The 21,587-nt window shown below is 42.2% G+C and overlaps 1 protein-coding gene across 1 annotated transcript in view; it reads right to left on the reverse strand.

The window, feature by feature from the left end:
- NALCN (sodium leak channel, non-selective) overlaps window positions 1–21,587 on the reverse strand; it is a 3,094,418-nt gene that overhangs the window by 50,411 nt on the left and 3,022,420 nt on the right. Inside the window, exons 40-41 of the mRNA XM_078657626.1 lie at window positions 12,274–12,406; window positions 7,126–7,241 (exon numbers count right to left, since the gene is read on the reverse strand). Of these exons, the coding sequence (XP_078513752.1) occupies window positions 7,126–7,241; window positions 12,274–12,406 (249 nt within the window). The remainder of the gene's footprint in view (window positions 1–7,125; window positions 7,242–12,273; window positions 12,407–21,587) is intronic.

Here is a 21,587-nt window from a genome sequence, read left to right on the forward strand (position 1 = left end):
ATGCTCAACAAATCCAAGTTGATTGATTGAATGATTTGGTCACATGACTCAAATCCTGACAACTAACAAAATATGCTTCTTGTAGGAGTTTAATTTCAGATTACTGGCTCACATGTATCTATAAATTTCTGGATGACTCAGTGGAAAATCCTACCATTTTAGTGGGTTGAGCCTCATAATAATGTAAGCATCGTTTGCATATTTGTAAAACTGAGTGTTCCATGATTTAAGCAGTTCAATCAGAGGTAAAACAAGAGTGGAAAGAGAAATGCATCCTATGAAATGCCACAAATAGGTGAACTTCAATTTGACATCTACACACTTAGCTTTCACAGCCTGAGAATCTGGGAAAAACAAATCAATCAAGAGCGTAATGTTCTTTATACTATACTGAGCCAATCGCAGGTGTAAAGTGGTATGGTTGATGGTGTTGAAGGCCCTGGACAAATTTAGCATTGGCACTGCTACCATCTGCCAATGGGCATAATTGCTGTAGTAATGGCTGCTTTGCTACAAGGAGATCAAAGATCAGCCTGGTGGTAATCAAGGATTATATTATCCTTAATATCGGTTGTTGGAAATTGGATTACTGGTTGATGGGGGGGTGAAACCCTACTCAAGTAGCAACCACAGTCTATGTCAGGGTGAAACATAAGCAAACCCCTAATTAACCTGTGCTTAACCTTCTGGTAGTTTTCCACAAAGCAGTCAGGCTTGACTTAGAGGCAATGTCTAAAGTATTTATGCAGCACTACAATCAGTAATAAAGTAAAAACACAACACAAGAAAAATCCCACATCAATTTAGAAAAATACGTTCAAATGTAGTTATTATTAGAGACCAATAAATATTACAAAAATCCAATCAATAAAACCGTAAATATGTAATTTTAAAGATTTAAGTGAAAATAATGTCTAGAAGCACAAAGCCCTAACTGTGGTTATCTGGTCGCTCTAGACTGGGACAAAGTCACAAGTTCAGGCTGACCGCGATGGAAACCAGGCCGGATATGTAGGCCTGTGAACAAAGTACCTTAAATCCTGTTTGCAGAGGGGAGACAGCCATGACAACGCAGGATTTACACCGCGCTGCCATTACGACGCTGCCATCACAACGCAAGTCATTACAACGACTTGCGCTGGATGGCGCTAGATACTAAGGAATAGTTGATTTACTATTCCATCACCTTCCCTACTGTTGCGTAGGCTGGAGTTGGAATAGTAAATCATACTATTCCAAAATCCAGTGCCTACAGCGCAAGTCGTTGTAACGACTTGTGTTGTAATGGATGCGTCGTAATGGCAGCGCGGTGTAAAAGCCTGCGTTGTCATGACGTACATCCTTGCAGAGTGTTGTAAGTTCCTGCATTGAGGATGCATCATGCAGAAGCGGTTCTTAGGAGCTGCGAGACTGCGATGCGGGGTCCCACGTTGTCATCAAGGATGCTGTTGATGAGGGACTTGTGGAACGTTCTGAGTTCAGGCGTTGAGGGTGCAACATGCAGCAGCAGTTCTGAGGAGCTGCAAGGCTGCGATGCGAGATCCTGCGTTGCCGTCAAGAATACTGCTGATGAGGAACTTGCAATGAGAACTCCTGTGTCAAAGATGCATCGTGCACTGCCAGCTCTGAAGAAGCTGCAGGACCGCAAGGCAGAATCCTGCATTGTCATTGAGGATCCCTTCGACAAGAGTCTTGGAATGCATAGGCCTGCATTGAGGATGCATTGTGCAGCTGTGGCTCCGAGGAGATAGCGGCCTGTGACACAAGGTCCTCTGTTGGGGATGCATTGCGCAGCATCAGTTCTGACGCGGAACTGCAATGAGATGTGTTTTGCTGTGTTGATTCTGCTCACAGGATCACAGCTGGGCTGCCAGAGCACCTTTAGGCCCACTTCCAAGGCTCCAGGACTGGGATGGTACCACATGGGGACAAGACTCACAGAAGACTTAGCACAGGTGCTGGGTTCAAGATGGTTGAAGCCTTTCTTGTCTCTGAGGCTCTGATCAGGAGGCCAGCCAACTAGCCCTCGGAGTCACCCTTGTGGTCCAGGGTTCAAGATGCAGGTCCAGTCCTTTGACTCAGGCAGCAAGGCGTCAGGGCAGTAGAGTAGCAAGGCTGCAGGGTAGCAGTTCTTCTTGCAGGAGAGCAGCACAACTGTCCTTCTGAGTCTTCCACAAGTCCAGAGGTGTACTGAAGAGTTGGGTCTGATGTTCAATTATTTATACCTCATGCCAACTTGGAAGTAGGAGAAGGTACTAGAGGTTTCCATCCCAAGAGGTGTCTGAGATTTCCTGCCTCCCAGCCCTGGCCTCAGCTCGTCTAGGCTCACAAAAGATTAGTAAGAAACGCTTTGTGAGTGTGCCCAGGCAGGGCATTTGTGATGTGCAAGTATGGTAGGTGACAGCCACCCCCCATTAAGACAGAGGTGGTAGATCCTTCCAAAACCTATTGCCCTTTGTTTCACAGTCTGGGAGCAATACACAAAGATCAACTGCCAGATGCACCAAGTCATGTGACCCAGGATACAGGCTGCATACACCAAATGGTTAGACAAGAAAATGCCAACTTTCTAAATGTGGCATTTTGAGTTAGAATATTGTTTTTTTAAATCTGATTTTACCAATAAAGAGGGCTTTAAAGTTCAATTCTTTAGATTCCAAACTCGACATTCCCACTTGCTTCCAATAGAAAAATTGCACTTATTAAATGTAATAAGGCAACCCAATCGCTTCCTATTGGCGAGGTAGGCCTTGCAGTAATGAAAATGAATTTAAGAGTCTTTGACTACCAGAACATGTAAAAGTTAAAAGTACATGCCCAACTTTTTAAATACACTTCACCCTGCCCTCTAGGCTGTGTATGGCTTTTTCAGGCCCTTGGCACATGTAGTACTACTTTACTATGGACTTACAGGTAAATTAAAGGTTTCAGTTGGGTGTATGCCAATTCTACTATTTTGGAAAGAGAGAGCACATGTATTTTAGTACGGGTTAGCGGTGGCAAAGAGCACAGAGTCCTAAAGGCCAACAAAAACAGGTTCAGAAAACAGGACGGTTAAGGCAGAATGTTTGGTGATGACCCTGTAGAAAAGGCAAAGCCCAAGACAACACTCCTCTAGCCAAAAGCCAAGACAGACTAATAAATACCTTGATGGGTTTCCCTGCTTAGGCGATTGAACATGGATGAAGGCCTTTCAATGCAGGGTCACTTGTCAGTGGTATCCAGAGACTGGCTTTTCAGACTCGGGTCTGTACCTTGAGCCCGAACAGGTGGCAAGGGTGAGTTCTTCTTCCCCCTCCATCTCTCGTTCCGTACCATCTGCTTTGGTGTGATACCCTCAGAAAACTGATCCTTCGGGGGCCCTGGGATTCGGCCCCTCCCTGTTCTCCTCACACTTTGGAGCTTCCTACAGTAGATGGTCTTGTGGTACAGACCAGGTCCCCCTGCATGAGCCCAGTTGGGAGTGAGTCACTTGAGGCTTTTAAAAAAATGGATAACAATAACTTGCTTTGGCCAAACAGGTATCTTTCAAGACTCTAAAAAATTATTGATGCTGTGACCATCGGAGTAGCAATTTTAAGAATCAAGATTTCTTTTCATATCTTAGCTTGATGACTTTCCAGAGGAGATCCTGAGGTATTGCAATTTTTAAAAGCGGTTATTATCTCAGGGATGGTCAACTTTTTTAATGTAGAAAAAGACAGTTTGGTATTTCTTATAATGGAGAATTGAGTATTTACATTAAGAGCTTTCTACTTCAGCATCAATGTTGTCAATTTTGAAATTAAAGTATTCCACACAATTTTTGGGATGATGAAATAACTGAATTATAAGCAGAGCTACACATTTTGTTAAAAATGTTCCTTCTGAAGAAAGAAGGTGTTGGTCAGTCGATTGTCGAAAAGTAGTCTTTTTCAGTGATTATGAGCATTTTAATCTGCAACATCCACAATGTGATTTGTACATACATCTAACAATATGCAATTCCTCTGTTCTCTTCTCCAACTATTCATGATGCTCTACTTTTTCAAAGGTAACAGCAACTTCCCCTAAAAGATATCACCTCACCTTCAAGACCAGATAATATATAATAGAGAATATTTCCAGACACAATGCACTACTGAGAATAATTTGTGTGCTCAGTTAGAGATTCATGTACCTGCATCTGGGAATGTGTCAACATTAGTTCTTCACATATAAATTAGTGGACCTGATGTAGGACTCAGGTGTTGCTCATGTTCCTCAGAACAATGCCATCAGCAGAAGACTACGAATCATGGGCAAATATGGGCCGTCTTTCGGAGACCCTAGGCAACAACTATTCCATCTTAGGGTAGTCAGACAACTGCCACTACGAAACCATCATGTACTGGAGCAAGCAGAAGAGGGCAGCTTTAGCCTTGGAGGTGTGTCGCTGAGACATATCCAGGTAATCACTATTCAGGCACATAAGATATCATACAGGAGTGCGCATAGTAATATAATCCATTGAGAGTCTCCTAGCTATTGTGATCAAATGAATGATCTTGTCTACACTTCTTCCACCAAGGGGCTTTTATGGACTCCACAGCCATAAGACGACTGATTCACTGCCGCTGCAGTCTACATATGGCTGTCAAGAAGGGTAGGAGTGGGTGCAGTGGACACAGCATTGCTTAGACCAGCAGGAACAGACACCTCTGTAGATGCCATGGTTTTAAGGATAGGGGACCCAGAGTCCCAATGGCTTGCCCACTGTGCACAGGCACAGTGATATGAGTCTCAGTCCAACAGTCAGAAGGGAACAATCAAGTACATTTGCCCTTGTTATCACAATCCAACAGATGAACGACATATGCCTGGACACACAGCATCAGAAATGCCCTCAAACTTCCAAGAAGTAATCATACATGTATGGCCTGCATTGACTGGTATGCTATTCTAAACTTACCTCTTTATGGCATGCTGAGACTCATTCAATGTTGTTAACCCCATGCCTAGTGTTCTCTTCTAGAGTGCCTGCAAATAGTTACTTCCTCTGTCTTTATTAAAGTCCTGATCTTGTGCAGCCTCCACCTGGATACCTTATCCGGCACACTCAGTACACCTACTGAGAAGAAAGGCAGTGATGTATCTGGCCTTTCATTCCCACTCTGTCCCTTACATTATGTGGACTGGAAATGACCAACACCATTGTTCCGAAGGGTGTTCCTAATGGTAAAGTCCACCTCATGCATGTCACCCTGCTAGCCCTAACTTATAGCCAACATGCGACCAATTCTCCCATGTAGGGTCTGAGCAGAGCTTTTGTTTCCCTCCATTACATTAGGTACCATTACTTCCATTGTGGCTGTTTGTGCACTTGACATGCAGAGTGATGTTCATCCTGACTGCTGGCCGAAGGTATGTTAAAATCATGCATGTAGAGAAGAGAAAAGTCTAGACATCTATGGAAAGTCCATGTAGAGATTTTGCATGCTCCATAACTGGAGGTAGAACAACCTGGCCTGAGATAAACATTGCTGCTAAAATATTATTGCATCTGTGAAAGCAGAGCCAAGTTATAAAGGCAGACAACAACATAGTAGCATAGCACCCATTCCAATATAGGATGGGGGAAAGATTAGGGTGCAGATGGTGGCACCCAGCACCACCCCATTGAAGTCCACCACAGCGTGCGCATCTCTGTGGGGCTACCATGGTAATTGGTAAGTTGTGAATACTGGGTCATACTAAACCAAGCATAATTTCCTCTTTTGTAACTTCATGACATCAAAAAATGCGGGAGAAACTACTTTGGTGTAAGGGCCTGACTGCCTCAAGAACTATGGTGTAAATAGAGTTCTGAGTGTTTTGGTCACTCACATGCCTTAGCCAGTCAAATGTATTTCTAACCAGATTTGACTCAAACCCCTGCAAAGCTAGGCGTAACTACCTCCAATTTATGAAACATCACCTGATGATTAAGGATACCAAAACAGGCAAACATAGCCAGTGAGAAACAATCAACAGAGCCATCAGTAAAAGAAATCCAAGGGATTATCCCTGGTTATGAAAAAAACACACACACTTTGTTTTGTAATGTGACTGTGTGTCTGATTTCAAGACCATTCCTACAAAATATTTTGTAGACGACAAACAGTGCTTAATTTGTAAAATATGAGGTGCCGGTGCTCACATTTTTAAAAGGCTCCACCAACAACGTCCAGTGTCTCCTCCCCCCTTCCTTTATTGGTCCCACGCACATCCACAAGCCTAAACACGTTAGAGCTACCTCCTCACGTCTTGAGTTTCGCAAGAAGCTGAAGACCTAGTTCTTCACATAAGCATATCGAAGGTGCTGCCACTCCTCCTGCCTCAGTCATCCAGTCTTTCTTTAACCCCTTCCATGCCTGATATAAAGTAAAAACAAGCGCAAAACTTACCATAAGAGTCCAAAACAAGACAGGCCCCACACAACGAGGAGACTGGATTAGATGTAAAGCATTTGGTGTGCATCAAATTGGATTTCCCATGTTGAATGTTTATGAATTATTAATTCTGCCCACCCCTACAATAGACCCGGCCCTGAGAAATAAGTGCCGGTGCTCAGCACCTGCACACATTAAGCACTGACGACAAACCAGGTATTTGATACAGAACACCACAAAAGAATCCTCCCTAGTCATCTGAATTTAACATCTCTTTTTATAGGGAAAAATCTGAAATCTGCCAGATAATTTCAAGATAACAGTGTGGTGTTAAAAAAAAACGCCCACAAGCCTGGCCCATCGTCTTTATTTTATAGTTCCACATGATGTGTAGACGTGGCAACATCATGAAAGGATTTGATGTACTCAATATTGATCAAGACAATCACATTCTAAGGCTCTGCAGTTTCAGAGTCAGAGTGCATCAAGGAAATTCCCAACCTTTAAATCTGAATTAAATGTGTTAGTGTAGGTATTCAGTGGTATGTCTTAGATGCCAACCACAGTGATTTGTTGTATCACAACAAAGATTTGCAGTAGATGTGTGTTTGAAACTACTGTTGTTAAAAGTGCTAACGTGTTAACCAGAGATGATTGCTAAATAAAAAACATGAACACTCTTACATAATTTATATACTTTGCCAGGGCATAGTGGAAGCCAATTGGTTTATATTACCTCTCGCTTATCATCTACCATATTCCATATGATTTGGTAATGTCGAAGGTCGTTGTAGCTTAGAAGCTGGTCTTCTTCAGTTGAATAAAACAGGGAAAAGTTCTCCACAATTATAGCTAAAATAAAAGAAACAAAATTTAACAGGTTAGCATGGTCTTGCAAAAGATGCAAAGTTTTCATTCAGCGGCAAACCGTTTTTGCAAAGTGATGAGCCTAATCACAAAGGCATCAACATTTTTAATGAAGGGACATATTTACATTGCACCTAAATTACTCTGCAGCTACAAGTGCAATAAAAATACCATGAATTTTGTGAGACTTTGCTGATAATTGTAGTTAAAGAAAAATGCTTTTACTTTTGGACAAAGTGGGTCATTTGAGTGTGGTATGGCGGAGAAACTCCTGCCAGTTCTCTCGTCCTGAGAAACTCACAGTTCTCCCTCCTTATTTAGAAGTGACCTGGTGTGATTTTAGGAGTGGACTGTTGCTAGTGGATATGGACCAATGCTATTTTGCATATGGCTTGTTCCTGTCCGAGGTACCAATGTGGGTGAAAAAAACAGAATGGACTGAATTGCAGCCTGAGCGATAATCAGTGGCTGAGATTAATTCAAGCTTTCCTTTCATTACTTTGTTGTTCATTGTGGTTGAAGCTCTAAGTCCAATAGGTGAGAGCAAACATGGCTTCTGTGCTCACTGTGCTCTAGCACTTGTACCTCATTGACAAGCCTAAATTGGCCAAAAGCACTTTCTGTTTACTTCAGTTCTTATCAGGAAGGGGCCTGGCCTGGAAATGAAATTCAGACTGGATAGTTGCTATTGGAGAAGGAAATCAACTGATTTAGTTATGGTTTGTCTCTGACAATAATGGCAGTGTAAGTGAAAAAATGATCGACTAGAATGCAGTCCAAACAATTAGCAGTGGTTGAGATCCTTTTAAGCATTCCTTCCATCACTTTGTTGTTTGCTGCATTTCATTCATTGGGTGCACTGGACTATTTAGCATGGTCCTCCTGATGCATATTTTTCCCTTCCCAAAGCCTACCATGTGAAGAATGGCAGACTGGGGCGAGAAAAACCACCAATGTCCCCTGTACTAATGTAGAACGTATCAAATATATTCAAAGGTCAGAGTTACTTTTAAAGATGCATGTAGAAGACAATTTTATTCTTGTCCAACTTGCACTCTGACAGATCCAGCCTGTATGTGTTGTCACCCGCAACACTATGTACTTTTCTAAGGCTCACATATGTTAAGAAATAAGACAATTAGGTCAACATTTGTGTCAGTTACATTTGTAATTTTGCCCTTACACTTTTGAATAACTTTGCTACTTTTGGCTATTCACCATTTACAAGTGTAACATGACTCAAAAGAGTAGAATTTGGTCTCCATATGGGGTGCGAGGAAATTTACGAGTGTAAGATACTGCAGCCAAAAAGGAGCAGTTGTAAGTTCAGCACCCCACCTGGCTAACCACTGATACTGCCACACTCTCCCATAGCAAAAAATATTAAAGGGGACTTCAAGTGAAACCCTGTAGGAAATAAGGTCCAAATAAACTAACTTATTTTGACTTTTTAAAAATATATACAGCATTTTTACTTTGTTCAACAATTTAAAATAAATATATGAAGTTAAATTATATTAATATTTAACATTAAAATATTTTTGCAGATTTTTTTAAAGTTGAATACATTTTTAAAAAAATTTCCAAAGACTTTACCATTGGGAGATCTTCGCCCTTGTGCCTAGCATGAGTCTAGAATAAAGGAGTAACTCGATGAAGTTGTCAGGAGAAAAAGGACACAATAACTTACTTTCATGTCCTCTGTAATTTTAGTGAATCAAAGGCAGATGCAATTTAGAATACCTGCCTCCTGAGGACTACCAAATTCACAAAATTCTGTGGGCTGGTGTTTTCCACTTAGATTCTCAATTTTTTTATTTTTTTTTATTTATAAAGTTTTATATAGCGCGAACTTGACCCCGAAGGATATCAGAGCGCTTTACAATTTGAGGCAAAGATAACAAATCAGAACATTAGTCTAACATGGGGAATCTAATGGGCATTGAATCAACTAGTACAAACATAACAGCTCAATATAACCTGAGTGCACGAGTAGGAATGGGCTATGCGATGGAGCATAGAGAGATAAGGGGAGTACATACAATAATCATATACAGGAATAATAACCAGTACCCAAAACAATAATCGAAACAAGAGTCAAATTGGGAGTCTAAAAGGCATTGATTCAAATGTTGAACATCTAACAGATCATTTATACACCTGGGTGAACGAAGTGCATTTTAGCTCAACACATCTAGCAATATGCACATTACTTGGGACACATCTGCTGCAAGGTTGGAAATCTGAAAGACTCACAAAGAAGCCAATTGCAAACAGGTGTTTTCAGCATATGGACCAGGACCTTACAGCAGCAGTTCTGAATCATTTAACCTCTCTGGACCATGACTGATACACTACTGGGAGCGGGTGACCCCAGCCTAAGCAGTTTCTATGAAGCAAACTTCAACAAACACAAAAACAATCATAAATCAAAAATAATCAAATTACGAAATCTTTTTTAATTTACAAAAATTGAAATTTTAATATTAAGGTGATGGTTAGAGCTTCTCATATATTTATTTATTTATTTATTACATTTGTATGGCGCAACAGCTATCCTGAGGGTTTCCCGGCGCCTTGGATCTGTTTAACTGAACAAAGAGTACTGTGGACGCTACTGATTAAAAAGCCAGGCTTTGACTCCCCTCCATTATAGGAGGTAACTAGGTTCCATACGTAGTTTGAGTGGAGGAGAATTCCACAGAACTGGGGCCAAATAAGTGAATGAGCGTCCGCCCAAGCGTGCTCGTTTGAACCTGGGGACAACAAATTTGGCTTGTGACATAGACCGAAGAGTGCGAGAGGGCAAGTATATCTGGGCCAGTTTACATAAATAGGTAAGTGCTTCCCTCACATTGATCCGAAACATATAGCAGAGTGCTTTAAATTTCACTCTATTGGCGATCTTCAGCCAATGCAATTTCTTCAAATGTTCTGACATGCTTGTACGCCCTGGGAGATGAAGGAGCAACCTAGCTGCGGCATTTTGAATAACCTGAAGACGGTTAATAGTGTCTTTATTAGTTCCTAAATAAAGGATGTTCCCGTAGTCTAATCTAGAACCTATTAAGGCCTGTAATACTGTTCTCTGTGCCCCTTCCGGGAGTTGCCACAGTATTTTCCTCAACCGTTTGAGGATTGCAAAGCATGTTGAAGCCGTTTGAGCGGTTTGTGCGCGCATTGACAACTTATCATCAACTATTATCCCTAAGTTGCGAGCAGATTGTACCGCAACCGGGGTCGCGCCCATTTCAACCGGCCAATGAGTGGGGCGCCAAAGATCCTTATGATCACCAAAGATAAGTAACTCTGTCTTTTCGCCGTTCAGTTTTAATTTGTTTGCGTGAAGCCAATCAGCCATTCTCAGGAGTCCAGAACGGAGAGGGGAAATATTAGATTTGTCTGTAGTTGCTAGGGAGAACATAAAAGACAAAGTGATATGCTAGACTTTAGCATACCACTTTGTCTTTTTTGCTCCAGATGCATCTTCTCCTTTAGTCAGTGTATATCTGTGGTCCCCAACTCATCAATACTACATTCTGTTGTACTTATGCTGCTTCCATCTTTAAAACTGAAGATCCCAAACTTTAATTTCAAATTCTTTCACATTTACAAATCTTTTGAATAATGTACTTTTTCAAATTTCCTTTCATTAAGTATATTCACTTTATTAATTTGATAATAATATGTGACCGTCTAAACAATTGTGGACCAACTGAGTAAGTGTCAAGGGCCCCTAGGTGTCAATGGACCACCGTTTAAGAACCACTGCCTTGGAGCCCTTTACACCTCAGAACTTATCCTTCTTTGCTTAACTTCAGGAAATAGCTCACAACCTACCTCTAGACAATATCCATACTTTTCTAGATGGCAGACCCCTCTCCGTCTTCCCACTGAGGTGTTGTGTTTTTCTATGCACATTTTTACTTACTTTAAACTCTAGCAAAAAATGTGGAATTGGATCATGAATGTGGTACGGTATTCCAAAATTCCTTGCAATCCCCAGGTTCTAGGGGACCCTTTGGGCTTAGTACTCCCCTCCTGAGATGTTTTTCAGCCCACAGTTCAAATATTTCACTAAATGATCAAGGGACGGCCGCGCTGGTATATAGCCTCAAAATGAATGCCAGAATCAAGGTTTGAATTTAGTATATCGGGCCCCTATTTGCTTACCATAAACTATGGAATCCTTATATATTAACTATGTTCACTGCTCACGCAAAACTATATTGCCCTTAAAAGGAATATTCAAAGGTGAAATATTTTGCTCGGCAGGCATCAGGGTTCTCAATGAGTAACAAGTATTATTATTATTAATACCCCAGACCAGTGATACTCAAAGTACGGCCTGAAGGCCGCATGCAGCCCTCCTGACCTTACATGCGGCCCCCTTGGCAGCAGCCGCACTGGGCTGCTGTTTACTCGGCTGAGCTCTAACATGGTAAAAAACTTGAATATACAGCAAGCACTTAATTAAAGGTTAATTGCAGTTAGGGAAAGGAAGTGACAAGGCCCTTTAACTTTGGGAGCGCCTTCATTTATGAAGACAGCCACAAGATATACATTATTTGCTTCCCCTACAGCCACTTTACACCCCCTGCTGACATCAGTGCGGCCCTCGGTTACACCACAGACCACACTTTGTGGCCCCCCGGGAAAATGTTTGTGAGTACCCATGCCCTAGACACTGGAAAGAAGCTGAAATGTCCAAGATGTCTGCCACACCAACGACAGTATCAACCAATGGGATGTCCCCGCCAGGTCGACTCAGAGAGTGTTCAACTGAGTGGCAAGTGAATGACGAGTGAGTGCCGTTCACCTGCTAACAACCTGAGTGACACCAGCCACTCCTGTCAGTGGTAGGTGAGGCAGTAAAGATGACTGGAATTTGGTGTGGCAACCTACAGTCTGCTGGGTAGTCTTAAAATTATGTGACAGCACAGAAATAACAAACACATCACTGTAGGGTCAATCTCAACAAAAACATTATAAAGCAAACAAAACCTTTTTTACTCACCAACAAGCAGATTCAGCATGATGTAAGCAATGATGACGTAGAATGAACAGAAATACATGAGTGCGCCTGCATAATTTCCACAATCTGTTTCCCAATACCTGCTGTTATCTGGCGTGCAAAATGGAGGCTGAACCTTTTGAAAAGAAAAACAAACCCACAGATCTTTACCCGGTGAATTGAACAGAACCGTCTCCAAAAGCAACATCACCATTTACAATGCATCATTTATGTTTGACAACAACAATTCAATCAATCAATCAGAGCATTTGTATAGCGCACTACTCACCCGGAGGGTCTCAAGGCGCTGGGGGGAGGGGGTCCGCTACTGCTCGAACAGCCAGGTCTTGAGCTGCTTCCTGAAGGCGAGGTGGTCCTGGGTGAGGCGGAGGTGGGTCGGAAGGGAGTTCCAAGTCTTGGCGGCCAGGTAGGAGAAGGACCTTCCTCCTGTGGTGGCTCTTCGGATGCGGGGGACGGCGGCGAGGGCGTGGCTGGTTGATCGAAGCTTGCGTTTGGGAGCGTAGAAGTTGAGACGGCTGTTGAGGTATCCTGGTCCTTGGTTGTGTAGGGCTTTGTGTGCGTGGGTGAGGAGCCGGAAGGTGATTCTCTTGTTGACCGGGAGCCAGTGCAGGTCTCTCAGGTGTCCGGAGATGTGGCTGCGGCGGGGGATGTCCAGGATGAGTCGTGCTGAGGTGTTCTGGATCCGCTGGAGTCTCTTCTGGAGTTTGGCGGTGGTTCCGGCGTAGAGGGAGTTGCCGTAGTCCAGACGGCTGGTGACGAGGGCCTGGGTGACCGTCTTCCTGGTCTCGGTGGGGATCCAACGGAAGATCTTACGTAGCATGCGCAAGATGTTGAAGCAATTCTGTCAAGTGGATTCACATCTCTTCTGATTACATAACTTTTGCCGGTTAATCTGCTCTGATGCTTTTCCCACAATGCATTTTTAGCAAGAGCCAATTATGATGACTGCTCATACAAGAAATTAGCACAATCTACTTATGGACGTGAAGGTTATCGCAAGTGCTTGACGTCAAGACTGGGTTGTAGAAACCCCAAGTCTCACTTGCTGTAAGTGAGACCCGCACATTGGTTTTGTGTTGAGTTCTCTCTCATCAGAGGTTAAGTCTCACACTCAGTGACAAGGGAGGACAATTGGCTAAACCACCCGAACTTCCATCTTTGGCACTGTGGAACCAGGTTCGAAACCAGGCCTTGGTTAAAGATCCTATGATTGGGGCAAAAACAAGTGTAACGTTATAAAGTCTGCAAAAAAAGGGCAACACTTTACATGTAGTTCTAATCAGAGCTCTGCTACATATGTAGGAGGAATAGAGGCTTCAGAGATGTCCCACTACCGGGGACCCCTTCAGTTGACAGCATCCGCAGCTTTGGACGCAATCCACTGCTACTCCGTGACTTTTGGAAGCAATGAGTCTATTTTAGTGACGTTTCAATTTTTTTTACATTCATTTTACAGTTATCTTGATTTTTATTTCAATTAGCTGGTGACACTTTTCGTGCTGCCACTGATGTACAAGTATCACTTTCTGTTATGTCATCAAATATTCTAATTGGTGTTGCAAGTGGGTTGTATTGCACAATAAGTTAAATTCTTTCTTAATTAATTTTTATAATTCGGTGTGAGTCGGGCTGTCAGTTAGCTACCCTTTTTCCGTTGGTATCCATCTTGCATTCTAGATGTATCCCTATGTACAGCTGTTTTAATGTCATTTCAGGGGGATTTTAATACAAAATAAGGTTCTGTGGCTACAGAGGTCGATCCCTTTCAGCTGCAGGAGGTGCCCACTTATCAAGCCACTCTAGACCAGAGGGGAGGGAGGTTGCTCATGGTTCTGTGCAACTCGGGTCTCTAGCGTTGTTGAACTGGTGGGCGACCCACATGATCAGCCCCCTACTTTAGTAAGCTGGGATTGCAGCTCCACTATTGATTGTGTATTTATTTCCAGTGATGTGGTGCATTGCGTCTACTTGGGAGGGGTCATGGAATCCTGTTATATCGATCACAATCCAATTGGATTTGCGTTGAATTTACCCATTTGCCCTCGCCCTTGTGGAGCTCTAGGGGCCATCGGCCTTTCCCAGCAAGACAAGGGCTTAAGGCTTAAATGGTGGGCTCTTGATATCCCACCCTGACACAATTATTGATAAAGAATGATCCAACAATTGTTGAAGGTCACCTTTTAGCTTGTGACTCATCAGCCCCATATATTCTGGAGTCCATTTTGACCTTAAGCAATTCATTCACAACTTTCCTGATAAGCCGTTCCGGCCAAAAGGGCAGAGGAAACAGGGATGGTTTAATAAAGAGTGTAGTATTGCCAATCACAGGCTCCGTGAACTGTTGAATGCAAGACCACGTGATCAGCCAAGTATTATGGCTGCCAGATTGGTCTATAATAAGGCAATACAGAACAGGAAACTTACTCTAAAGGAGGAAAGATGAGGGTGCCTACTTGTGTCTTGTAGAGCCAGGGACACCAGGGTTTTTTGGGATATTATCAATAGTAATCCTGCATTTCTCCGCTCTTCAGACGCTCTTGGGACCAATATCAACCCTGAAAAAATGGGTGGCCCATTGTAAAATTATTTACTCAAAATCACCTAAGACTAATGTCGTCTGACGAAGTATCTCCTAAATTCCCCCTGAATACTGACTTTCAGCTCTCTGAAGTTAAACGCGCCTTGAGGCCAGCCATATTAACAAGGCCCCAGGGCCAGATGGGGTCCCTATGGACTTATTCAAGGCAAGCATTGAGCTCTGGGCCTCCCTCATTACTAATATTCTTAATGCTGCCACCTGTGACAAAATACCTGAGTTATGGAAGCATGCAATAATTTTCCCGGCTTCTAAAAGAAGCAAAAGACAAGAGCCCTGTTGTAATAGGCCTATATCGTTATTAGACTCTGCAGTGAAGATCGCAGTGCGGGTCATTCTCAATAGAAGTGAGGCATTGGTTCAGGAGAATAAAGTCCTCTGCCTGGTGCAATATGGCTACAGGGAAGGTTCTGGAACCTTGAAGCAATGCTTAAACCTAAACCTAATAATCAGAAAGTATGTGATAGCTAGGCAAGGGATACTCTACATGGCCTTCATTGACCTGAGCATTGCTTTCAACAGGGTCAGCCGATCAAAGCTCTGGATTTTACGGGCATTGCACATAGGGGTTAGCGCCTCAGTGAGATACGGTGCTATGGGGGAATGCACTCAATTTTTTAAACTCTGCCAAGGCATTCAGAAAATGTGTGTTCTGGCCCTGATTTTATTTTTATTGCATATCAATGGCCTCCATGTCCTTTTTAATTACTAATGGGAGGGACATTCCCAAAGTGATATCTGCATCCATCCCGGCCCTCATGTATGCAGATGATGCCGTTTTGCTCTTCCATACCTCTAATGGCCTCAGGGGGCTTGTAAATGCCTTCAATAGGTTCATGAATAGGCTCGACCTGGATACCAACACATCCAATACACACTTTATAGTGTGTGGAAGGCAACTCAGTAAATTGAGTCCGATAACAATCATGGTCAAATCCATTGGGAGGGTTAGTGCGTTCCCCTATTTAGGGATTTTTATTGACTCACAAAGCCATTGGGAACCTTGTCTTTCTAATCAATGTTTGAGTTTTTTTAGGCTCTACTTAAACTCTCTTCCAGCGTAGGCAACAAACCCAAACCGACGTTGTTGGAAGTGTATAAGTTAAAGTGCCCACCCGTGCTGACTTACGGGGTGAGTATTTGGGGTTACCAAGATTGTTCCAGGTTACAGATTGAGAAGAACTGTTTTAGCAGAAGGTTGTTGGGAATGGCCCAGGAACACCTGACTTTTTCATGCACGAACAACTGAACTTACCCTATGTTGAGGACACAATCAGGTGTGCCCCTATGCACCTATGGATGGCGGTTTGGAACAACAAATTTATGTCCCTCAATCGTGATGTGATTGAGGATTGTCTTATTTGCAAGTTTGGCTATAAGATTCCGAGGCTTAGCATATTTCAAGCGTTTGGCCTCCTCCATAGGTAGACCTTCATTGTATGCCTCCCCTCAGGCGATGGGTAGGAGTAATAATAATAATAATAATAATAATATGAAACTTATAATGCGCTCGGCTTACCCAGGGGCATCCCGGCGCAACAGACCACAAAAAAAGGAAAAAGACTCAGCTAAACACTACCGGGGAAACAGATGGGTCTTAAGCAACTTCCTAAATGATAGGATCTGGGGTTCTGAGCGGATCTTGAGGGGCAGAGAGTTCCAAAGAGAGGCCACCTGCACAGAAAAACGCCTGCCCCCCGACCGGGCTCTTCTTACTCTCGCTGACTGCAAAAGATGTTTTTGCTCAGAGCGCAACAGACGAGAGGGTTTGTAGGGACGGGCCATATTTGCGAGAATGGAAGGGCCTTTACCGTGTAAAATTTTATGAGCTGTACAAAGCGCTTTAAATTTCACCCGCTCCTTCACGGGGAGCCAGTGGAGCGCTTTAAGGGCCGGAGCAGCAGACTGCCTTCTGGGGACATCCATAAGGACTCTCGCAGCTGCATTTTGCACCTGTTGGAGGGTTTTGAAGGTAGCTTCCGGAGCACCGAGAAACAACACATTCCCATAATCGAGCCTGGATAGAATTAGGCCACGAATCAACAATTTCCTTGATGGAGCAGGAAGCAGAGGTAACACCTTTCGGGCTGATCTCAACAAACCAAAACAGACCCCTGCGGTCTTCTTGGCATGAGTCCTGAAGGACAGATCGTCATCCAACCATATTCCCAAGGATTTGATCTCCTTCTTGGGGGATGGTGGGTCGCCAAGAGACCGGGGCCAGCAACTCGCAATGATGGAAGGATTGGAGTTGCCCAGGAGCATCAGCTCGGTCTTACCTCCATTGAGCTTTAAATCAGAGATGGACATCCACCGATAAACATCGGCGAGGCAGTCATGTAATACCTCAGGGTGTGCCGCCAATTGCGTGAGGCCCACCACCAGCTGAGTATCATCAGCATAGCTGATGATCTTCACCCCCGAAGGGGCGACCACTCTTTCAAGTGGAGCCATATAAATATTAAATAAGGTAGGGCTCAGCGATGAGCCCTGCGGGACTCCACATTGAAGAGGGATTGGGGCATGTTAAAATTAGAGTGGATTATGTTCCAAGTACCAAAGAATCTAGAGAAAGTGAAGCCATGGGAAACACCACCCTGAGAGATTATTTGATTATTAAATCTACGAGCCATACTTGTCATTAGTGAAGAATGACTGGGAAAGATCTCTTCTAATGAAATTCCGTGTAGGATCCATCAGTAGTTTTCTTTGTTTTGTAAGTGCAACCATGCTAATTTTATGACTCTCCACACAATCCCTTGAGCACCTTATTTTATTATGCATTATACGCCATTTCACCATTGTCATTTGTTTCCCATTTTAAGAAATCGGGGTCTGCGCCAGCATATGCCGGCCCTTTATTTCTTGTGAATGCTACCAGTTACGGCAGTTTGCTTTGCTGTTGAAGTTTTCTTAAAAAATGCCCTCCGATGGCGGAATCTAGCAAACCATTAGCCCGGTTCACATTTGTTGCTAACTGTACTCAATGAGCACATCTTCTTTTTAAATGTTTTTATTGTGTATGACTATGTGGTTTACTTATTATATTTCTATTTTTAAGAATGTATGTTTCATTCTTTCATGATGATATATATGATTTATGTGAATGTATTTCAAGAATATCTTCATTTATAGATCTTTTATGGTCATTCTGTGAGCTGAATACAAAACGTGTTAACTCTTAAGAATTGTTAAAGCTAGAGAGTTTTGGGGGGTGAAAATGTGCAGTTGATGGAATCCCCGGAGACTAGAGTTGAAAGAGAATTGAAGGCCTGTCACCTATACAATTGCTTATCATCAAAAACTGTTCAACACACCTTAACCATGTCTGAGTTGCCAATATATGTATGTTGACTTCTTTGGTCCTCTTGACAATGGGCATCACCTGATGATGATTATTGATGAATACTCCTTTTTTCCATTGGTTTAAGATCTCTTATCTATCTCTCAAGAAAAAGCTATTGAGAGATTAGATGGCATCTTTGTTACATGGGGTGTTCTTCGATCTTAAGATCTGACAATGGCCTACCTTTCAACAGTTGAGAATTCAGAGACTTTCACAGTCATCTTAATGTGAAGCATCAGAAAAGTACACCTCTGTGACCACATGCCTATAGGCTTGTCGAATGTTTCATGAGTACACTCAAGAAAGATGTCCAGCATGCTGTGTTAGAAAAGCTCCCTCCACCTTAAAACAGGCTTACATTCCACTCTTAGAGCTTACTATTCGACCCCCTCCTTCGAGGATAAGTGAAAGCCCTGACACAATAATGTTTGGGAGAGCCATGATGACCAAGTTACCTCAATGGATCAACAAGAAATCTATCAATGAGGATGAAACTCGCAAAAAGGACTTCGATCACAATCAGAAAATATAAGCATAGGCAGACAAGAGCAGATGTGTTAAGGACAGTACTTTCACCAGAGGAGATAGAGTGCTACTCTGTCAGCCAAGAAAACTAAAATCTGATGCTTCTTTTGATGCTGAGCCATTATATGTCGTGACTAGTAAAGGATACATGGTGACTACCCAATGTCCTGGAAAGTCCATAACGCAAGACTCCTCACACTTTTGACATTTGGCTCATCTCTCGTAAGCTCCTGATGTCACTGCAGAGACTGGTTCTGAGAAGACTGTTGAGAACTCCCTGACTGCTGTTGTCCCTACATCACCAACAAAAGTCATGGACACTTCTCCTGTCTGTTCCCTGTTTCGGACAACACAATCAGGACGAGTGATTACACCTCCAAGAGGACTCAATAAAGAATTGTAGTTGTATATATTTGAAAAATGTTTCTTTTTTATTTAACAGAGGGGGGGAAGTAGTGTTGTGTGAGTTAGCAATGTGGGAACGCTTTTGGCTCCTGATGGGCTCAGTAGAACTATGACGTAAGTGTTTAAATGTAATGAACTGAATCCAGATTTAGAACGTTGAGTTCAAGGCTACATGCGGAAGAATAAAGACATGTAATACCAAGCTACGTGTGTGGCACAGTCATTAGAGGGTACCAAGGCTGGGGAGGACGCTACAGTATGCTAATGATATGCAGGTTAATCTTTATATTAGCAATAGGTGAGAAAGCTCAGGGCAGCTCCATGTAGCCTTCATCTCAAGTAAAATAGATGAGCATAATTGGGCTAGCTTACTGGCATGAAATTGGAGAAAAAGTATTTCTGTTCATGTATGTGTGAGTCTAATCAGTGTCAGGCAGATGAGAGACTAATCTTAAGTCCCGGCTTGATCAACCAGGTTTCCAGACACAGCTGCTTTTCATGACAAGAGAATTTTAAATTTCATTTAATAAACAAATTGCCCTGAAATGGCTCATATGCCAAATTTGCCCAAGGAAAACATGTGTTGAGTGATTTGTTGTCAGACTAAGAATTCTGGATGAACCCTATTGCTGATATTAAGGAGAGAAAAGGAAAAGTACAAGATCACCAACTTAAATCTTAAAATCTCAAAAATATCTCTGGAATATTTTTTTTAACTTGTATGACTTCTGATTCATGTCCTACCTGTAACAATCTGACCAAGTGGGTAGCAGGATCCATCCCGGAGGAAAAATAAGCATCTCCCTTTCTTTATACCTGCAAATAGTGCATAAGCTACTCATAGGCGGGTCTAGTCACTGTGTGAAGCAAAGGCACCCTCTTCCAGTTAGAGATCTTGATGTATGTCAGTCTACCAAACAGCTACCCTAACCAACCATTTCTGATGAGCCTGACCAGGCAATAATTGCATTTTCATTGTCAAGTCCAATTTGTTAAATTCTTTCTGGTGAATAGACTTTCTAAAGCACATTGCAAATCTTTTCTTTATTTCCTTTTAGATCTGGCCTATAGACAGCTTTAGCTGTCTTGACAAGCTCACATTTTCCAAAATATTCATAATACAAATTCATGCAAATAGGGGTGTTTTAGTCAGTCATCTTTACCCACAAGGCTAGCCAAATATCACTCAAATTGTACACCCTTTAATCAGAGCATAGGATACTGGCTCAGCCTACTTCAGTCACTGGAAACATTCAGTTTGAGTGATCGCTTTGACTTTATACACATGCATACATCCACCTAAAACAATAGTCCCTCCATAGTTAGGCATTTCAAGGCACTCATATTTTGCATGGCTGCTTCTACTTATGTGTAAAAGAGTGTCATCACTCACTTAAAAGAAAATCCATAAATTGATTGCAATCAGCTATATTAACTCATTATCATAATTCATTTTGTAATATTCATTCATTCTATGGGAAAAACACACAAGTATTTATAATATCAAAAAGGCATAGACAAATTTAAATGTTGAGTCCACACCCCTCAGCTTTGTGAAGGACATTTGAGCACTTGAACCTGTCTCAAGAGGGCCATCTGGTAACAACGTGAGGTATTGTTGCTCCAGGAAAGAATTTTGAGGATTTTGTATCTATCTGGCTCAAGAGGGATCTCTGATAATGAAATAGTAAGATACACAGATATAAATATGTGTGTTTGTCAGGTCTACATATTTAGACCTCACATTGGTGTGTTATTCCCCCAAACCTTTTGCCTTCACCACTCCTTTACATTTCTGAAATTGCTTAGGTTAGTATTGGGACTCTGTGCACTTTACCCCTGCTAACCAGTGATAAAGGGTTTGTGCTCTCTCCCTAAAACATGGTAGAATTAGCTCACAACTAATGTACACATTTAATTTACGTGTAAGTCCTTTTATTCATATATATGTATGTATTGTAACTATTAATTTTTCTTGAGGTGGGCAAGACACTTACCTGCAATATCTCAAGCTGTTACTAGATGCCCCTCTTAAGTCATCTGTAAAAGCCTGGAAAGATTGTCACCAAGCTGCAGTACCTCAATTCATTACTACATGTTCCTACCAGGTCAGATGCAAATGCTTCAGGTGATGATGAATCAATATGGCAACTTTCAATAAATAAATAAAAAGAACTTTCATTCAATGTCTTTATTTGTTTCTTTAACTGACATTGATATTTTGATTCTTCCTACAACTACACACACCATAGGCCAATGCACTTTGGTCAAGCCTCAGTCACAGTAAAGTTAAATTGAGGCTTTTCTTCTTTTTCCTAATGAGTCTTTCATTGTCATACTATTTAGGACATGCAAAATACTTTGAGGTTGGTTTGTTTTGCCTTTCATTCGAGGAGTTGGTATAATTTTAGTGGTCTGCATCTT

This window comes from Lissotriton helveticus, chromosome 8 (genome assembly GCF_964261635.1).
Source record: "Lissotriton helveticus chromosome 8, aLisHel1.1, whole genome shotgun sequence".
NCBI lineage: Eukaryota > Metazoa > Chordata > Amphibia > Caudata > Salamandridae > Lissotriton > Lissotriton helveticus.